Here is an 18,253-nt window from a genome sequence, read left to right as displayed (position 1 = left end):
CAAGCCAGCACCTGAGCACTGACCCAGCTTCCCAAGCATGAGGGAAGAAATGCTAGATTCCTATCCAGCCTTGTCAGTCTGCATAAAGCTTCACCTACCTAATCCAACGACCACAGACCTTTCCACAAGCACACAGGTTCCATCTTGGAATCCACTGAGGTTCCAGAATTGCACAGACAACTCTTTATGAGATCTGGTGGATTGCTGGCTGCTCTCTTGGCAAGAAAGTCTGCTGGTATTCACAGCTCAGTGAACAGCAAGAAGGGAGAGAGCACCATCCATCAGCGAGGGAGGACTCCTCTGCTGCTACTGAATCTGACATTCTGTTCGCACTCACATTGTCTCCAGTGAGTAAGGTACATCTACTTGAATAATCGAGGAGACAGAAATGGGGAGGGAGGGAGGGAGGGCAGATAACAAAGTGACTACAGAAACAACACGCCCACCATTTTGAAGAGTAGCCCTCAGTTGACTGCTACCTCCACTGAGAGACCATTGGGCAAGGGTAGGAAATGCCCTTTCAGATGGCTATATCTTTACAAAGTAATGGTTGCAAGTTGTCACCTTCCCCTCTGTTAATGCCTGTCACTCACTAGATGCTGAAAGCATCACAGGCTTGTAGCCAACCAAATGGTCTTGACACCCAGTTAGAAAGTCAAGGTCGGTTGGGAGGAGGAAACCACCATCTTTTTGGCAGACAATGACCTTTCAAAACCACTGCCTTTCCTGACAGAGTGGTAAGCTACAGCCTCAATTGTAAGGGCTAGGGTGTTTGTATGAACAGCGATATCTTCAATAGGCTAATCCTTAAATTTCTTTAAAAATTGTACTCCAGAAATGAATGTTCCATTTCATTCTGCCAATACAGGTAAAATCTACTAGGTAGCAAGCCAAGTCCTTTTGCAAACTTTAAACTCTCCTTACTGAAAAACAAAACAAAACAAAACCCCAATGCTCTAGAGAATGTGAAGTAAGCACCCCAGCAAACTTAGCACCTCAAATCAAGGCAACTGTAATGTTCAGAACAACTCCAGTGGTCATTTTACAATACCATGTTCAAGCATCTGTCACCCAGTGTTCAGAACTGAGAAGACAGTTAAAATGACACTCTATTGATTCTATGCATCATAAAATATAATTTTAAGATGTTTCTCTGCAAGGGTTCTAAAATCCAATAAAATTTATACTCTCCTTAAAATTTTTATTAGCCTGTGTAAAAGCATTGCTAATTATTGAAAAAATGATAAGGTTATATCCCAGATGAGGTCACAGACCCCTAAAAACAAGCAAAGTTCTTTAAAGTGCCACGTAGAGAAAAGGAGCCACCCCTTACTCACAGGACATGTGAAACTATACTTGCATTATTTCAATCATCACTGTTCATGTCTTAGAACTTAGATGCTTTGTATTGCATGACAGAGACCTTCCAAACACTAATTCGCATGTGCGAGTGCACACACACAAAAGAGAGGAAAAAAAATGGAGGTGACGGCATTGCCAACAAGATAGCTCAGTAGATAAAGGCACTTTGTCATGAGACTGGAAATTTGAGTTCGATCTCCAAACCCATACAAAGGTAAAAAAGAAGAACAGACTCCATGGAGTTGCCCTCTACACACACACACACACACACACACACACACACACACACACAAATCACGAAAGATTTTAAAGACTTGAGAATTAGGCTTCTGAAAATTAATGTAAACGTCCCCTTATGACTTGTATTGAGCAGAAGAATTCCAAAGGTCTGTCTCCGTAACAGTCCTAGGCTGATGAGGGCAATAACACCCTGTTCTAAGCAGCATCTCTGCCTGCCAGTCCCTAATGGCTTCATCTCAGCTGCTACTGACATATTCTGATTCCCCCTTGCACTCATCACACCACAACCTGGACGAGGACACAAGTCGACTGAAGCAGCTCCTTGCTTTCTGAAAACACTAATGACAAAGGATCTGATACCACGCAGTTATCAATACTCTTCCTCTCAACCAAAAGGGCTGTGCTACTGGGTCCAATCCCCATGTGAAATCCCTCGCTTCTCACAGGGTGTCACCTACAGCAGACTTCTGTACCATTTAATTTCATCTGCCTTGGTGAAATAACACAGCATCTGAATTAACTTACACATATGGCCTGATAGGCTTGTCACCAATCATATTGCACAGGGAAACAGGAAATTGCTTTCTGCAAATGCTACCGAGGCTTTCTGGGCTGGCCCCACCCAGAAAATACAATCTTTCCCGGCTACAAATGACTCTCACTCAAGTGGTGATCTCAAAACCCATCTCTGGAAGTGAGGACTCCAAAGAATCTGTCACTGGGATACAGTGACACCAATCTCACATTTTGTGGTTAATAAAACAAGTCCTGCATCCAGCTTGGCACAGGGCCCTGATTTGACTTATTTCAAGCCAAGCTCATAGGAAAAACTGCCATTCATGAATGCTTCAGGAGGGCAGGTCAGCTGGGTCTTTTGTGGCAAAACTGGCATTCTCAGACCCATTTCTGGTGGACGTTTTGACCAAACCTAGCCGATTTCCTAAAGATATTTGGTGCATTTTGCTCTTAAAGGGGGAAAAATCAACTACAAAAATTCTCAGTTTTGACAGGCAGTTTTCACAGAAAAGGTGCTTGTGGGAATAGAAACAGAAGAAATTCAGAAAAAGAGAAAAATGTTCTGATTTCCAATTTAATCGAATCAAACATTGGGCACTTCACCCCATCTTCCTCAGTGCAACCCAATATAAGTAAGACACATAGGACTTTCCTCAGTCTTCCTTTAAGATTTCATGCCCCAGGACTTAATCAGGAATTTCCATTCTAAAGTGGCACACAGTTCTCCTCCGGGAACTAAGCTTTCTTTGAATAAAAAAAAGGCAGTTACCCTTTTGGGGACTCAATACGTATTTTTAAACCTCTTATTAAATCAACCTAATTTATGAGGCATGTTCAGGAAGAGCAGGTAGCAAGCTGCTTTGGGGGATGCAAAGTTTCTTTGCCGTCCCCTCCCACACCCCCAATTCCACCTCCTTTGCCCTCCCCTCTCCGAGGGTTTCCGAATGTCTTCGGGGCTTTTCCGAAGCCGCCTAAGCCGCTCGGCCCTCTCCGCTTGGACCCCGACTGTGCTCCGAACACTGTCGAGATCCTCCGAGCCCCGCGCCCAGGCCAGGCCGAGCGGAGCCGAGCACCGCCGAGCTCAGCCCCATCGACTTTTCCAGCCTCGGCTGGGCGCTGTCCACCACTTGCAACGCCTGAAACCTCACCCCAGCTCAGGAGGCCGAGGCTTCTACCGGACTCCCAGCCTGCCACAGTGGATTACAGACTTGGGAAGTTTTGAAACCTGCCCCTAAGGAGAAAGAGGTGGCGCGGTTTGCATTTCCCGACACGCGAGGGCTCCAGGCAGATGCAACATGCACCTTGTTGCAAAGAGCAATTCCCCAGGCCCCGCCTCCCCATCCATTTGGACTGCATAAGCCCCAGAGAAACCCCAGGCCAAATTACTGGTGGCTCAGAAGGGTGAGGCTAGCCGAAGGGGCCTGTGAGAAGAAAGCCCCCGGGAGCTCTCGAACGCAAATAAGAGCATGCTAAGCAGATGGAGGGAACTGTCTCCTAGTCGCTGCTCCCTACCATCATGGCGCCGCCTGGAACTCGCTTGTCATGCCTGTTACACATGCACGAATTTTTGCTTCTTGGTTTTGAAACTGCAAGCACGATTTATCTCCCACCCACCTTCCCTCGAAAGGGGCTTTTATTTTCCATTGTTTTCCTACGGGATGCAATTACTTCGGCTATTCTGTCAAGTTGAAAAATAATCATTTTTGTTTACTGCACAGCAACCTCTAATTAGGAGCTGTGTGTGCACGAAGGTGTCACAGCAAAGCGACATAGAATCCTCGCTAAACGGTCCTAACGAACTCCTCCGTCCCGAACTGACAGGCCAACGGAAACAGGGCCAGGAGGCCCGGAAGGCACGCACCCGTTCCCTGCCGGCCACCCCTCCTCAGGCAAAGCTGCCTGTAGGCTCACTAGGAGCCCTGGAGTGGATGGGGCAAGAAGCAAGCCAGAAAGGAGGAAGGACGGGCGAGGCTCCTTATTGGGGAAATGTGGAAAGGAAGGAATATCCCATTTTGTTTTAATTTTCAACCATCACTCAAATCCACCCCCAGTTAATTAGGAGGGGAAACTGATATCTAAGGCAGAAAGGGGGCGGTGGCAAGTGGGGCCTGAAATCCGCATTGAAGGTAGACTACAGGGAGCCTGGCCTAAGCAGTGTAAATATAATGATAAAGACTACACAGTGACTGGAACCTGCGGATGTTAGAAGAGCAAAGGCTGGATGGAGGGCCAGGGAGGAGAGGGGCTGGAGGGCAGACGAGACTTGCTTTCAGTCAGCCCCACAGACAGCCTCCCCCTTCCACCTCTGCCTTGGATAAGGCTGTGTCTATCACATCCGCTTGGAAACCCACCCTTTCTCCCAAGTTCACGGCCCCTCCCCTAACCCTTGCTCGCTTCTGGGGGTCGGGGAAGAGGGTCTAAGCCACAGCCACCAGGAATTCAGCACCAAACTCAAGAACAGCAAACACTTGATCCTCCACCCCAATCTGCTAGGGCTGGGTCCCCTCCATGTTTTAGTCAAGTTCAAAATCACTGCCTCAAGCAGCAGGGGGTGGGGGGAAGTGGGATTCGAGAGGTGGGGTGGGGGAGGAGAGGAAAGAGAACGAGACAGAGACAGAAATGGAGGCAGCGAAACACGAAATACTCCACGGGCAAGAGTTATGATCATAATCACGCCAATAGTGTGATGTTCTGATCAATATGGCGGACGCTGTCATTCATACAACTAGAGGCGCTCCCATTCCCTCCCCCAAAACACCGACCCCAGGAGTTGGGGTGGGGGACCCAGAACCAACGTAGGGAGTGGGGGGAGGGGAGGCAAAACCGGGTTTCTTCTGTGTGTGCGCGAATTAAAAACCGGGCCTGGAGAGCAATATGGGTGAGCAAGATAATAAAAACGATATAAAATTATTCTTAATAAAAGTACAAATCCCAATGCCATAGGGACTTACTTCATCTGCTTCACAATGGTGCTTTTTCCTGATTCTCCAGCCCCTGTTGGGACACAGAGGAGGGAAAAACTGGTGAGTGTCAGCTCATAGAAATGGGAAGGGGGCTTCAAAGCATGCAAGGGGTGGGCGCTTCTGGGCACATGGTGGTGCCAACTCCGGGACCAGGTCTCCCCGGGCGCAAGTCGGGTAGGGAACTGTGGCCGGGGGGTCGAGGGGCTGGGGTGGCTACCGAGGTCCTTACCCAGCAGGAGTAATTTCACGTCTTTGGCGGCGCTGATGCCATCTTCTTTGAGGTTTTTCTCAATCGCCTTGCTCCGCTCGAGGGCGGCTCTCTCCTCTGCGCTCAGAGTACATCCCATGGTGGCCCCTTCCCTGCCACAGCCCGCACGACTCGGCTGGCACGACTCCCCGGGTCGGCGCGCCCCCCACCCCCCCACAGAGCAGAGCCTGGGCTCAAAGGGGAGAAAATCACGATATCCTCTCCTTGGCTGGGAACAAAATTGTCGAAAGACCAGAATCCCCCCAAAAGGACAGCCTCTATCAAGATTCCAGCGGCGAAGATTAGCGGCGGCTGGCTGGGGTCTGGGGGTGTCGAGGTGAGGGTGGCCGGGGTCTGGGGCTCCGGAGCCGAGAGAGGAGGCGCCCGCGGGCCCGGGAGGCGCGGGTTGCAGGCACCGAGGCTAGTGCACGACCCAAAATAAATAAAATAGGAGTCGAGGCTGGATCCGCAGCCGGAGCCGGCGGAGGGTGGGGTGGGGGGCAGGGTGGGTCCTTCTGCCGCGGCTGCCGGAGGCGGAGGAGGAGGAGGCGGAGGCGGAGAAGGTGGAGGCGGCGGCGGCGCGGGGTGTGGAGGGAGTGAGTTAGGGGGTGCCGCTAGTGCATGTGCATCGCCGCTCCTCGGCCGTCGGTGCGTCCGCGGCGCCTTCTCCGACCCCCGCGCGCAGGGCAGGGCTGGGCAGAGGGCCGGGCCGGGGGTGGGGGGTGCAGAGCTCTAGCGAGAGGCGGCGTCGCCGGGGCCCAGAACTCGCATCGCTCGGCGGAGCGGACAGGAGTCGGGGAGAGCGCGAGGGAGCCGCGGCCAGCGGGGAGCGCGAGAAGAGGCTGGCAGGGAGGGCAGGGCACGCGCGCGCGCCGGGGCGGGCGGGGAGGGGGGCGAGGCGAGCGCAGCGCGCGAGTGCGCCTGGTCCTGCGCAGCGCTCCGCCAGCCGCCCGCTGACGTCAGCAGGGCCGCGCGCCGGGGCCCGGGGGACGGCGCGGGCGGGGGCGGCGCGCATGCCCGCGGGAAGCGTCAGCTAGCGGGCGCGCGCGAGCCCGAGACGCCGCCCGCTCTCGGGTCCCCTCCCCCGCGGCTCCGGGAGCGTGCGGGGCTGGGGAGGGCGGGGCCTGAGGCCGGGCGCGCGCCTGCGCCCCACCCCGCCCCACCCCGGCCGGTCTCGCGCACCCGGTCCGCCTCCTGTCAACCCCAGCGCGGCGGTCAGGTGGTCCCCGAGCCTCCCGCTTCCTGGTCCCTCGGGCTCTGCGTCGTGTCTCCGGCAGATCGCCTTTCCGATTGTTCTCCGGCGCGGCTGGAGGTGTAGCCCCTAGCCGAGCTATGGTGCCTCAGCAGATGTGAGGAGGTAGTGGGTCAGGATAAACCCGCGCACTCCATAGTAACGCGCTGGGGCTCAATGACGGATTTGGGTCTGCATTTTGTGAGCATCGAGTGTCTAAGAGACTGGGCTCGCAGAGAGGAACGCAGCAGGCTGAGCAGAGGCACGGCCTGTTCCGCAGGAGTTTTTGCCTCTCTTAGCCAATGTGAGCCTTACCGCGAGATCACCACAACCTCTGTTGCTAGAGATGGTTACCATTCTAGGATGGCTTGATGCCAAAGGCCCAGGGGACAGTCTTTCACGAAAGCCTCTAGCAAGTACTTGTTCCCTTAATTTTTTCTCTGTATCATGAACCGACAGTCTCGCTTGGTTCTTGAATTCTTGTATTCCCAGAACACAAACCGGTAAAAATGAATTCTTCATAGGTTTTTGATGAGAGGTTTCTTCTTCCTTTCATCTTAAAATAACAAACTACTAGAAGAAGTACACCCTTCATATCTTCTCAAATAGTCAGAAACAAGGGTCAGTTACTCAGCAAACAGCAAACCCAGCGCTGGGGAAAATAGTAGACAGTTGCCAAAGATCGGTCATGTTCTGGGTGGTCTCTGAGAGTTTGAAGACATTAGTTCTTACTGCACAAAATAGTTTTACAATCAGTTCCACCAGGCAGCCCCAGGGGCCTTCCTAGATAAAGGAGCCAAGAGGCAAGTCTGCCTAGGGAAAAAACAGGCAAGGGGCCAGTGGAAAACATATTTTTCCCCCTAACAGTTGGGCATTTCTGTGACTCTGAAAGTAAACTTGTTTGCTTCATTTCAACAATGGGGAGAAAATCTTATTTTGGAAATGTCACCCAGCATAAAAATATATTTGCAATGGGGGAAAAAGGGCAATTAAGGCCCACCCAGAAGAAAATATTTTTCTCCTGAATTTTTTTTTTAAGTTTGCTGTTTCCCATTGTGGGTTTGTCTCATTCTACAAATGTCTGTGTCAAAAGTTATATGTGATATAACTGGAATATTTAAATTTGAGCCATATCCTACCTATCCTAGGAAACTGACAAAAGAATTCTTTAGAGTTGTTTTATAGAGCAAATAAATAATGCCCCTTTCTCCCTCTTTTCTTGTTTGTGTTGGGTGGGGATACTATTAGAAGATAAGTCTGGTTTGACTTAAAAAATCAAGTATCACTAAAATTGTCCTTCCAGATTCAAAACAGAGATCTCAGGTGCCCAACATTCTGTAGACGGTGCTTCCTCCAGAGGTTGCTGGGGACAGTTGCGTAGATCTACCGTGAACCAGATTCAGGGGAAAAACTTCACTGTTTGTGAAGTTCTGCCGTTTGTACAAGACTGCATTTGATGGATCCAAGGTAAGGATCAAGCCGTTTCACTCTGTGCTGGGGCAGGGTGGTGGTGGTGGCGACGGCAATACCCTATTAAATATATTTAGTGTTCTTTCATATCAAGTGACTTTCAAGTGAAGACCTTATGTTCCTGGGGGTATTCTGGTTGTGTATAGGAAGATGAAGTCATCCTTGACTTTTGGGTGCCTAGTCTTCCTCCTTGCTATCAGTCCTGATATGGCAGAGGTATAAACCTCTGCGTGTTGAGTTTTTCTTCACTCCCTACTGACTGTGTATGTAAGAGTATGTTCCAACACTTTAGATGTATTTAAGATTTGCCTGCCCTGTCTTCATCTTCATCTTCATCTTCTTCCTCTTCCTCTTCCTCTCCTTCTCCTTCTCCTTCTCCTTCTCCTTCTCCTTCTCCTTCTCCTTCTCCTTCTCCTTCTTCTTCTTCCTTCTTCTTTTCTGGGTCACTTTGTGTCTTTATGGCTGAGTTTCATAAAAGACTAATAATAATCATTTCATCTGTATAGTGCTTTACAGCTTACGGAGCACTTTTACAAAAATTATTCCACGTGATCCTCCCACATCAACCTCAGTTAGGCACTAGTGTGGGAAGCGTCATGGATGAGTGGAAAGAGCCTAGACCAGGAAGACAGATTGATAAGAGGAAACTTCTGAGATGTCCTACATTTGATTATAAAGGGCCAGTGGGTGTGAGAGAAGAGAAATGATACAGGATGTTATTCGGTAGCAAGCTATAGGCCCTAAAGGATAAAAGACCATTTTTCTGTTCTTGAATGTACATTAAAAGCTTCGTTCAAAGCTGCTCTGACTGCCTAGGTATCAGCGTATGCCCCGTGCAGCATTAACCAATCCAGAGGCCCTGGCTTCTTTTATAATTGTAATTGCTCTCCTATTACAAAGCCTTCATTGCTTCAGGTAAACCCACCCTTATTATCAGGAGCTAGTGTAGACTCATTTGCAACATTTTCATTGCAAAGTACTCTGCCCTTTTAGATACAGGGAACTAGCCATCTACCCCCTTTGACAGTTGTAGAATTTGTCTCAGTACCTAGTCACTTGTTTCTCTCCCGAGCCTCTTCAATGGCTCAATAAACTCCTTTATTTCAATAAACTCCTTATTTCTTGCAAGGCCTTGGGCATTTTGGTTTAATACAATACAGTCTGGTACCCATTTTACAGATAAGCAAAGTGAACCTCCACACAGGGACTTGGATAAATTATTAATGGTCAACAAACTCATTAATGAGTCAATGAGTCTTTACAGTTTTGTGAACTGTTTAAAACAGCACATTCTATATATACATAAAGTATACTCAGATTAGAAGGATGAAATCTCAAACCCAGTCATCTTTTGATTTCCCCCAAAGGTATAAGTAATAATAATAATAATAAACCCTCTTCAACTATATTAAATTGATACACAACTAATTCCCATGGGAATGAAGAAATTACAGTTCTGATATTAGGAGCCAGGATTTCTAGACCAAGGACAGTTTCCCTTTGGTTTTGTTTTATTTGATCCTCAGAATTATATTTTTATGATGAATTTTTAATCATAAAACAGTCCTCACCCCACCCTTAGTCAAATATTTATCGTGCTACACACACATTATGCATCACATTTTTAACTTTAAAGGTACTTTGAATTTTGAATATCTTACATATTCCATGAGAGGAATATCAGCAAAGGCTTCATGAAGTTGCTTCCACTTCTAGAGGACAGGAATCCATGACATAAAGAGGACCCCCCCACTTTCAGTTCTCCAGTGTGGGCTTTGGGTACATTCAATTTTTTCTTTTTTCCTATGTCTCTAAAAGACAGTGTCCCCAATTAATATTTCTTCCCTGACTTGTTTTTGTGCATGTCTCTCAGACCACCAGCACCGTGGTTCTCAAACATTATTATCTGTAGAATTACCTAAGATGCTTTAAAGTTATATTTAAAATTTAAATTTAGATCCAAGAGTTCCACTTCTGGGATCCACTCAGTAAATCTGAAGTGGGACCTGAGGATCGTTTTTATCACTACACTTTCTCCATCAAGTGATTTCTTGTATTTGTTGGGAAACTTGCTGCTGGCGTATAAGCTCTTAGAAGGAAGGGGGCTTCCTTTGTATCTGAAAAGGTCAAGAATAGCCCTTGTCCACCGGTTGTCATAATATTTATTAACTAAAGTCACCTGTGTGACAAGGCCTTACTCAGGTCATCTATGGGAAAGCTCCTCCCACCTTTGACATTTGGGTTTTTATCCTAAGACAAATTCTGCTACTTGATTATTCTAGAAAATGTTTAAGATTCAGTGAAAGGAAGTAATGTCATCAAGTAAAGTTCTATGACATGAAATGATGCTGATTTTGAACCAACGAATGGGAAATTTACTGGCCAACAGACATTTGTGAGAAGAGACTATGCATCCCCATCAGAGAAATTCTTGGCTAACTTTTGTGTCTTGTTTTTTAATTTTGTAGGGCTTAGGAGAGATTAATTTTTTATGTATAATTGTTAAGTGTAAGAGATGATTCAAGAAGAAATAGGATTTTTGTGTACCTTTAAGAGAAAGGATTTGCATGAAGAAGAAAGATAAATGTTTGCACGTCACAGAATTGAGCTCTTAAGTTCTGAAAATCTACTATGTGGTCACTGTTGATAAGATTGTTTTTTGAATATACTTTGATGTCTTGGATACTCTAAAGGGAATGTGCTTTGAGATTTTTATTTTAATTATTTGTTATTTAATTACTCTAATTATTTATGTATTTGTCTTAATTATTTAATTTAAATTATTTAATTATTCAATTAAATCACTTAAATTATTAATAATTTAGGATAGCAACGGAATGCCACAGGGATGCCTTTGGAGTATTGGAAGGGGCAAGGAACACTGCTTTTTATGTGAGCAAGACTGACCAAGAGCTGAACTTGCCATTGAAGTTTGTCCTAATGTGAATGCATTACCTAATAGTCTTGGTTCTGTGTTGGAATTTTCTTGGGAAATCTTTCATCTGAAGCTAAGATTCTGATTTGTTATGCTGGAAATAACAACCAACTTTTAAATCCATCTTGTCTGGGGTTGACAGAAAGAATTCCCACATCCACATTTGTAAGGAGTTTATTTCCTCTGTTCTTCAGGAGACAGAGAATCTTCAGATACAAAGGGTTCTTGCATTTTCCTATTTCCTGCCTCCGTGTAGCCTTTTCACACATGCCACTCAAACACATTTTAGACATTATCTCATTAGTCTTCTGTAACCTTCAAGGACCAAAGCCTTATTACCACATTGTTCTTTGCAAGTAGAACTTTGTGAAAGATGTTTTTAATGTGTATAACATGTTTTGCCTGTATGTATATACAGGGACCGCTGTGTGTGTGTGCCCTGGTGTCCACCAAAGTCAGAAGAGGAGATCAAAATTGCCCTGGAACTTGAGTTACAGATGGTTGTGAGCCACCATGTGGGTTCTGGGAAGTGAACCAAGGTCCTCTGCAAGAGCAGTAAGTGCTCTTAACTTCTGAGCCAACTCTCTAGTCCAAGTAGAACTGTTTTTGTTTGTTCCTGAAAAAATTAGGTAGATTTTTATCTGACCAGTTTGCCTAATTTGTACTGACTGACTGGAACTGGAGGGAGGAAGGGATGCCAGTTAGCTGAACTTAAGTGGATTGAAGGCGATTGTCTAGATGATGCATATTTTATTTTGCTTGGATGTTCCAAAGCATGTATGGTTTGGGGTGTTCTGTATGTCTGCCAAATACTAAGAACGTGGGTCCCACTGAGGCAGGGTAGTTTTTTTTTTTTTTAAGTTGACATTTAGACATGCATCTCTTCCCCAGAGGCTTACAAAATCTGGTCTGTATGACAGAGAGGAACATTTTTTATGAAATTCCTGTGTGTATGGTACATACTATAAGACAGAAAAAGGAACAATTTAGATAAACACAATTTTAAAAGACCCCCAACCTCATGGCTTTTGGCTGTAATCATTTAGAACTTCCAAGTGCTGGGATTAAAGGCGTGCGCCACCACTGCCTGGCTAATGGGAACTTTTACTGACCCGGCTCCTAACGCTGTCCCTTCAGTTGCCTTACTTTCTCCCTACTCACTGCAGATGTCAGAGAAGGAGAGCAGAAGAAAGAATCCTGGGTTAGCTACGTGCAGTATAAACAAAAGGCAGTACTTACTGGTTTTTAATGACTAAAGAGAAGACATATAGGAGTCTTCATCAAAGCATATAATGTAATAGCTTAATTATGATTCTGAAATCAATGGCTCAACGTGCAATGACACTCTTTAAAAAGAGTCGGTAGCAGGATTGAGGGGTGAGGGAGACTGGAGCAGTGAACCAGAAAGGGCAGAGTTTCGGTCTGGCCAACTTGACCGTCTTTTCTTTGCTTCCCTTACCTCTGGCTTTGTTTGAGAAGGGAGAGATGCCAATCATTTTCATTCAGGAAGGGATACAACTTTTGTGCCCCTGTCTGCTCTATTTATACACTTGGCTTTATCCCTTCATAAATATTTCCCCTATAATCATCTTTGCTTTTTAAAACATGGATTTAGCCAATGTTTATTGGGAGCTTACCATGTGCCAGGCACTGTTAGATGCCAGGCATGCAACACACATAGCTGCCTGCTGTGTTGGTGCATAGAGTCTCTGACTTTCGAACTGCAACAATCTCTCATGCATTGTTTGATTTGATCCTCATAACTTTTTTTTTTTTACAGAGTTTTTATTTTATGCATCATGAGAAATTAAGATTAGAGATGTACAAGTGACTTAGCCCGGCTAAGTGACCCAGCTTACATATTACATGCCTGGGATACACATTCTTTTTCTGTATCCCATGATGGTGGCCTTTCTACAGCATGCATATATGCCTATATATCAGGCTGCTCTTGAAGTCAGTATCTTCCTGTTTCTGCCTCTCAAGCACTGAGATTCCTGGTATGTGACACTATATTCTCTTTTCTTTTCTTTTCTTTTCTTTTCTTTTCTTTTCTTTTCTTTTCTTTTCTTTTCTTCCTTCCTTCCTTCCTTCCTTCCTTCCTTTCTTTTTTCTTCCTTCCTTCCTTTCTTCCTTCCTTTCTCATTCATTCATTCATTCATTCAATTTACATCCTGACCACTTCCCTCCCTCCTCTCCTTCCAATCCCACTCTGACAAATCCCTTTTCACATTACCCCTCCCTTTCTCCTTACAGAAGAAGAACTTGCCTCCTAGGTACCAGCCTGCCCTGGGACATCCAGTCCCAGCAAGATTAAAAACATCCTCTCCCACTGAGGTCCAGCCAGGCAGTTCAGTTAGGGGAAGGGGATCCAATGATAGACAACCAAGTCAGAGACAGCCTCTGCTTCAATTGTTAGGAGACCCAATTCTACCACAAGACTCCCTGAGCTCTGCCTGATGTTTGGTGTGGGTCTCTACATCTGTTTCCATCCGCCGCTGGGTGAAGACTCTCAGGAGACAGTAATGCTAAGTTCCTGTCTGCGAGCATAGCAGAGTATCATTAATGTCTCAAGTTGGGGCAGTCATTGGCTGGCTGTTCCCTCAGTCTCTGCTCCAACTGTGTCACTGCGTATCTTGTAGGCAAGACAAACTTTGGTTTTTGTGAATGGGTTGATGTTCCCCTCCCTCCACTAGAAGTCCAACCTGGCCACAGGAGGTGGCCACTTCAGTCTCTGTATATCTGGCTGGGAGGAATCTCAGCTAGGCTGTAGGCTGTAGGGTGTAGGCTGTAGGGTGTAGGGTGTAGGGTGTAGGCTGTAGGGTGTAGGGTGTAGGCTGTAGGGCTGTAGGGTGTAGGGTGTAGGGCTGTAGGGCTGTAGGCTGTAGGGTGTAGGGTGTAGGGTGTAGGCTGTAGGGTGTAGGGTGTAGGGTGTAGGCTGTAGGCTGTAGGGTGTAGGCTGTAGGGTGTAGGGTGTAGGGTATAGGCTGTAGGCTGTAGGCTGTAGGCTGTAGGGTATAGGCTGTAGGCTGTAGGCTGTAGGGTGTAGGCTGTAGGCTGTAGGGTGTAGGCTGTAGGCTGTAGGCTGTAGGGTGTAGGCTGTAGGGTGTAGGGTGAAGGGTGTAGGGTATAGGCTGTAGGCTGTAGGCTGTAGGGTGTAGGGTGTAGGGTATAGGCTATAGGCTGTAGGCTGTAGGCTGTAAGCTGTAGGGTGTAGGGTGTAGGGTGTAGGGTGTAGGCTGTAGGCTGTAGGCTGTAGGCTGTAGGGTGTAGGGTGTAGGGTGTAGGCTGTAGGCTGTAGGCTGTAGGCTGTAGGCTGTAGGGTGTAGGGTGTAGGCTGTAGGCTGTAGGCTGTAGGCTGTAGGCTGTAAGCTCTCAGAGCCTTCCATGTCCCAGGTCTCCGGGTAGTTCCAAAGATGCCACTCACTGATTTCCATTCTCACTCCCACACCTCTCCCATACCCCCTCTCTTAACACTTGATCCCCATCCCCATTCCTCCTCATCTTCTTTCCCACCCAGTTATTCTGTCCATTTACCTCTGATGACTATTTTCCCCCTCTGAGTGAGATTTATGAATGCTCCTTGGGCCCTCCTTATAACGTATTACTTAGTTTCTTTGGGTCTGTGGTTATGCTGTACTTTATGGCTAATTCCCATTTGTGAGTACATACTATATATGTCTTTCTGGGTTATTTCACTCAGAATGATATTTTCTAGTTCCATCCATTTGCCTGCAATTTCATGATGTCTTTGTTTTTAATAGCTAAACAGTATCCCACTGTGTAGATACACCACATTTTCTTTCTTTTTTTGGTTGAGGGACAACTAGGTTGTTTCCAGTTTTGGGCTATTATGAATAAAGCTGCTATGAACATAGTTGAGCAAGTGTCCTTTGGGGTATATAACCAGGAATGATATAGCTGGGTCTTGGGGTAGAACTATCTCCAATTTTCTGAGAAACTGATAAATTGATTTCCAAAGTGGATGTACAAGTTTGTACTCATCCCAGCAATGGAGTAGTGTTCCCCTTGCTCCACATCCTTGCCAGCATGTGCTGTTACTTGAGTTTTTGATCTTAGCTATTCTGATGGGTGTAATATGGAATTTCAGAGTCCTTTTGATTTGTATTTCCATGATGACTAAGGACATTGAATATTTCTTTAAGTGCTTCTTGGCTTTAGAGATTCCTTTGTTGAGAATTCTCTAGCTCTGTACCCCATTTTTAATTGTTTTTTTTTTTTGTTTGCTGGTGTCTAATTTCTTGAGTTCTTTATGTATTTTGGATATTAGTCCTCTGATGTAGTGTTGGTGAAGATCTTTTCCCAATCTGTAGGCTGCCATTTTGTCCTATTGACAGTGTCCTTTGCCTTACAGAAGCTTTTCAGTTTTATAAGGTCTCATTTATTAATTGTTGATCCTAGTGTCTGAGCTATTGGTGTTTTGTTTAGAAATTTGTCAATGTGCCAATGTGTTCAATGCAGGTCCCCACTTTTTCTTCTATTAGATTTAGTGTTTCTGCTTTTATATTGAGATCCTTGATCCACTTGGAGTTGAGTTTTGTGTGGGGTGATAGATACAGGTCTATTTGCATTCTTGTACACGCAGACATCCCGTTAGACAAGCACCATTTGTTGAAGATACTTCTTTTTTCCATTGTATGTTTTTGGCTTCTTGGTCAAATTTCAAGTGTGCATAGGTGTGTGGGTTTATGTCTGGATCTTTGGTTCTATTCCATTCATTCTATACCAATACCTTGCAGTTTTTATTGTTATTGCTCTGTAGTATAGCTTGAAATCGGGGATGGTGATTTCTCCAGAAGATTTTTTGTTGTACAAAATTGTTTTTAGCTATTCTATTGTTTGTTTTTGTTTGATGTTGTTGGTTTTTATGGTTTGTTTTGTTTTTCCCTATGAAGTTTGAGGATTGCTGTTTCAAGTTCTGTAAAGAATTATGATGGAATTTTGATGGGAATTCATTGAATCTGTATATTGCTTTTGGTAAGATGGCCATTTTTACTATGTTAATCCTACTGATCCATAAGCAGGGGAGATCTTCTCATCTTCTGAGGTCTTCCTTGATTTCTTTCTTCACAGACTTGAAGTTTTTGTCATACAGATCTTTTTCTTGCTTAGTTAGAGTTATGAGAAGATACTTTATATTAGTTGTGTCTATTAGATGGGTGTTCTTTTCTTAATTTCTTTCTCAGCCTGATTATCATTTGTATAAAGGAGGGCTACTGATTTATGTACCCAGCCACTTTGCTGAAGGTATTTATCAGCTGTAGGAGTTCTCTATTAGAATTTTTGGGGTCAGTTATGTATGCTAGCATATCATCTGCGAATACTGATACTTTGACTTCTTCCTTTCCAATTTGTATCACCTTGACCTCATTTAGTTGTCTTGTTGCTCTAGCAAGAACTTCAAGTGCTATGTTGACTAGATAGAGAGTGGGCAGTCTTATTGTGTCTCTTTTTAAATTCGAATTGCTTTAAGTTTCTTTTCATTTAATTTGATGTTGGATATTTGCTTGCTGGATATTGCTTTTACTATGTTTAGATTATGCACCATTTATCCTTGATCTCTCCAGGACTTTTAACATGAAGTTAAAAGAGGTGTTGGGTTTTTCTCAAAGAGCTTTCAGCATCTAATAAGATGATCATGTGATGTTTTTCTTTTAGTTTGTTTATATAGTGGATGATGTTGATATATATATATATATATATATATATGTGTGTGTGTGTGTGTGTGTGTGTGTGTGTGTGTGTGTGTATAAACACAAATATAAACAGTCCCTGCATTCCTGGGATGAAGCCTACTTGGATAATGGATGCTATTTTTGATGTGTTCTTAAATTCGGGTTGCAGGTATTTTATTGAGTATTTTTTGCATCAATGTTCATAAGAGAATTTGGTCTGAAATTCTTTCTTTTTTGAGTCTTTTTCTATGGTTTAGGTATCAGGGTGACTGTGGCCTCATAGAATGAGTTTGGCAATGTTCTTCCAGTTTCTATTTTGTGGAATAGTTTGAGGAGTATTGGTATTAGCTCTTCTTTGAAATTCTGGTAGAATTCTACACTAAACCCATTGGGTCCTAGGCTTTTTTTGGTTGGGATGTTTTAATGACTTTATTTTTTTGGGGGGGGGGTTATAGGGCTATTTAAATTGTTTACCTGATCTTGATTTAACTTTGATAAGTTGTATTTATCAAGAAGATGGAACATTTTGCCCAAACATAAAAGAATACACTTTGCATCGTCCATTTCATTTAGATTTTCTAATTTTGTGGAGTACAGGCTTTTGAAGTAAGACCTAATGATTCTTTGAATTTCCTCAGTGTTCACCTTTTCTTTTCTGATTTTGTTATTTTAGAAGCTGTCTCTCTGCCTTTTGGTTAGTTTGGCTAAGGGTTTGTCTATCTTGTTGATTTTCTCAAAGAACCACCTCTTTGTTTAGTATATTCTTTGTAGTGTTTTCTTTGTTCTTATCTAATTGATGATCTGTTCATCTCCCACTATTAATGTGTGGCATTCCATGTGCGAATTAAGCTTTAGTAATGCTTCTTTCACAAATGTGGGCAACCTTGCATGTGGGGCATAGGTGTTCCGAATTGTGACATCATCTTGTTAGATTTTTTCCTTTGATGAGTATGAAGCATCCTTTCCTGTCTCTTTTGATTAATTTTGGTTGAAAGTCTATTTTGTTAGATATTAGAATTACTACTACAGCTTGTTTCTTGGGTCAGATTGCTTGGAAATTTTTTTTTCAGCCCTTTACTCTGAGGTAATATCTATCTTTATTGCTGAGGTGTGTTTCTTATATGGAGCGGAATGATGGATTATTTTTTCACATTCTGTTAGCCTGTCTTTTATTTGGGGAATTAAGTCTGTTGATGTAAAAGATATTAATGGCCAGTGATTGCTAATTCTTGCTATTTTGATATTGGTGGTGTGTGTGTGTGTGTGTGTGTGTGTTTCCCTTATTTTGTTTTTGATATGGAATTATTTATTTATTGTGTTTCTTGGGTGTGGTTAACCTCCATGTGTTGGAGTTTTCCTTCTAGTATTTTTGTAGAGTTGGATTTGTACATAGATGTTGTTTAAGTTAGGCTTTATCTTGGAATATCTTGTTTAATTTAGCTATAATGATTAAGAGTTTTGTTGGGTGTAGTATTCTAGGTTGGGATCTGTGAACTCTTAAAGGCTGCAAGACATCTGTCCAGTCTTTTAGCTTTTAGAGTCTTTTTTGAGAAGTCAGGTATAATTCTGATCTGCCTTCAGATGTTACTTGGC

The 18,253-nt window shown here is 44.5% G+C and overlaps 2 protein-coding genes across 5 annotated transcripts in view; one reads left to right on the top strand and one right to left on the bottom strand.

The window, feature by feature from the left end:
• The window catches only part of Gnao1 (G protein subunit alpha o1), a 147,669-nt gene extending 141,494 nt beyond the window's left edge, over window positions 1-6,175 (bottom strand). The window contains exons 1-2 of one of the 2 annotated variants that reach the window (XM_034522332.2): window positions 5,311-6,175; window positions 5,070-5,112 (exon numbers count right to left, since the gene is read on the bottom strand). In XM_034522332.2, the coding sequence (XP_034378223.1) occupies window positions 5,070-5,112; window positions 5,311-5,428 (161 nt within the window). In that variant the 5' untranslated portion in view covers window positions 5,429-6,175. The remainder of the gene's footprint in view (window positions 1-5,069; window positions 5,113-5,310) is intronic. The other variant, XM_034522333.2, reaches the window with a different exon arrangement.
• A 323-nt stretch (window positions 6,176-6,498) lies between these two features.
• The window catches only part of Ces5a (carboxylesterase 5A), a 292,545-nt gene continuing 280,790 nt past the window's right edge, over window positions 6,499-18,253 (top strand). For all 3 annotated transcript variants that reach the window (XM_076915626.1, XM_076915628.1, XM_076915627.1), the window contains exons 1-2: window positions 6,499-6,863; window positions 7,863-8,026. The gene's annotated coding sequence lies outside the window, so the exon portion shown is untranslated. The remainder of the gene's footprint in view (window positions 6,864-7,862; window positions 8,027-18,253) is intronic.

This window comes from Arvicanthis niloticus, chromosome 18, assembly GCF_011762505.2.
Source record: "Arvicanthis niloticus isolate mArvNil1 chromosome 18, mArvNil1.pat.X, whole genome shotgun sequence".
NCBI lineage: Eukaryota > Metazoa > Chordata > Mammalia > Rodentia > Muridae > Arvicanthis > Arvicanthis niloticus.
Note: the sequence above shows the minus strand (reverse complement) of the source record. Positions and strands in the feature narration are given on the sequence as shown.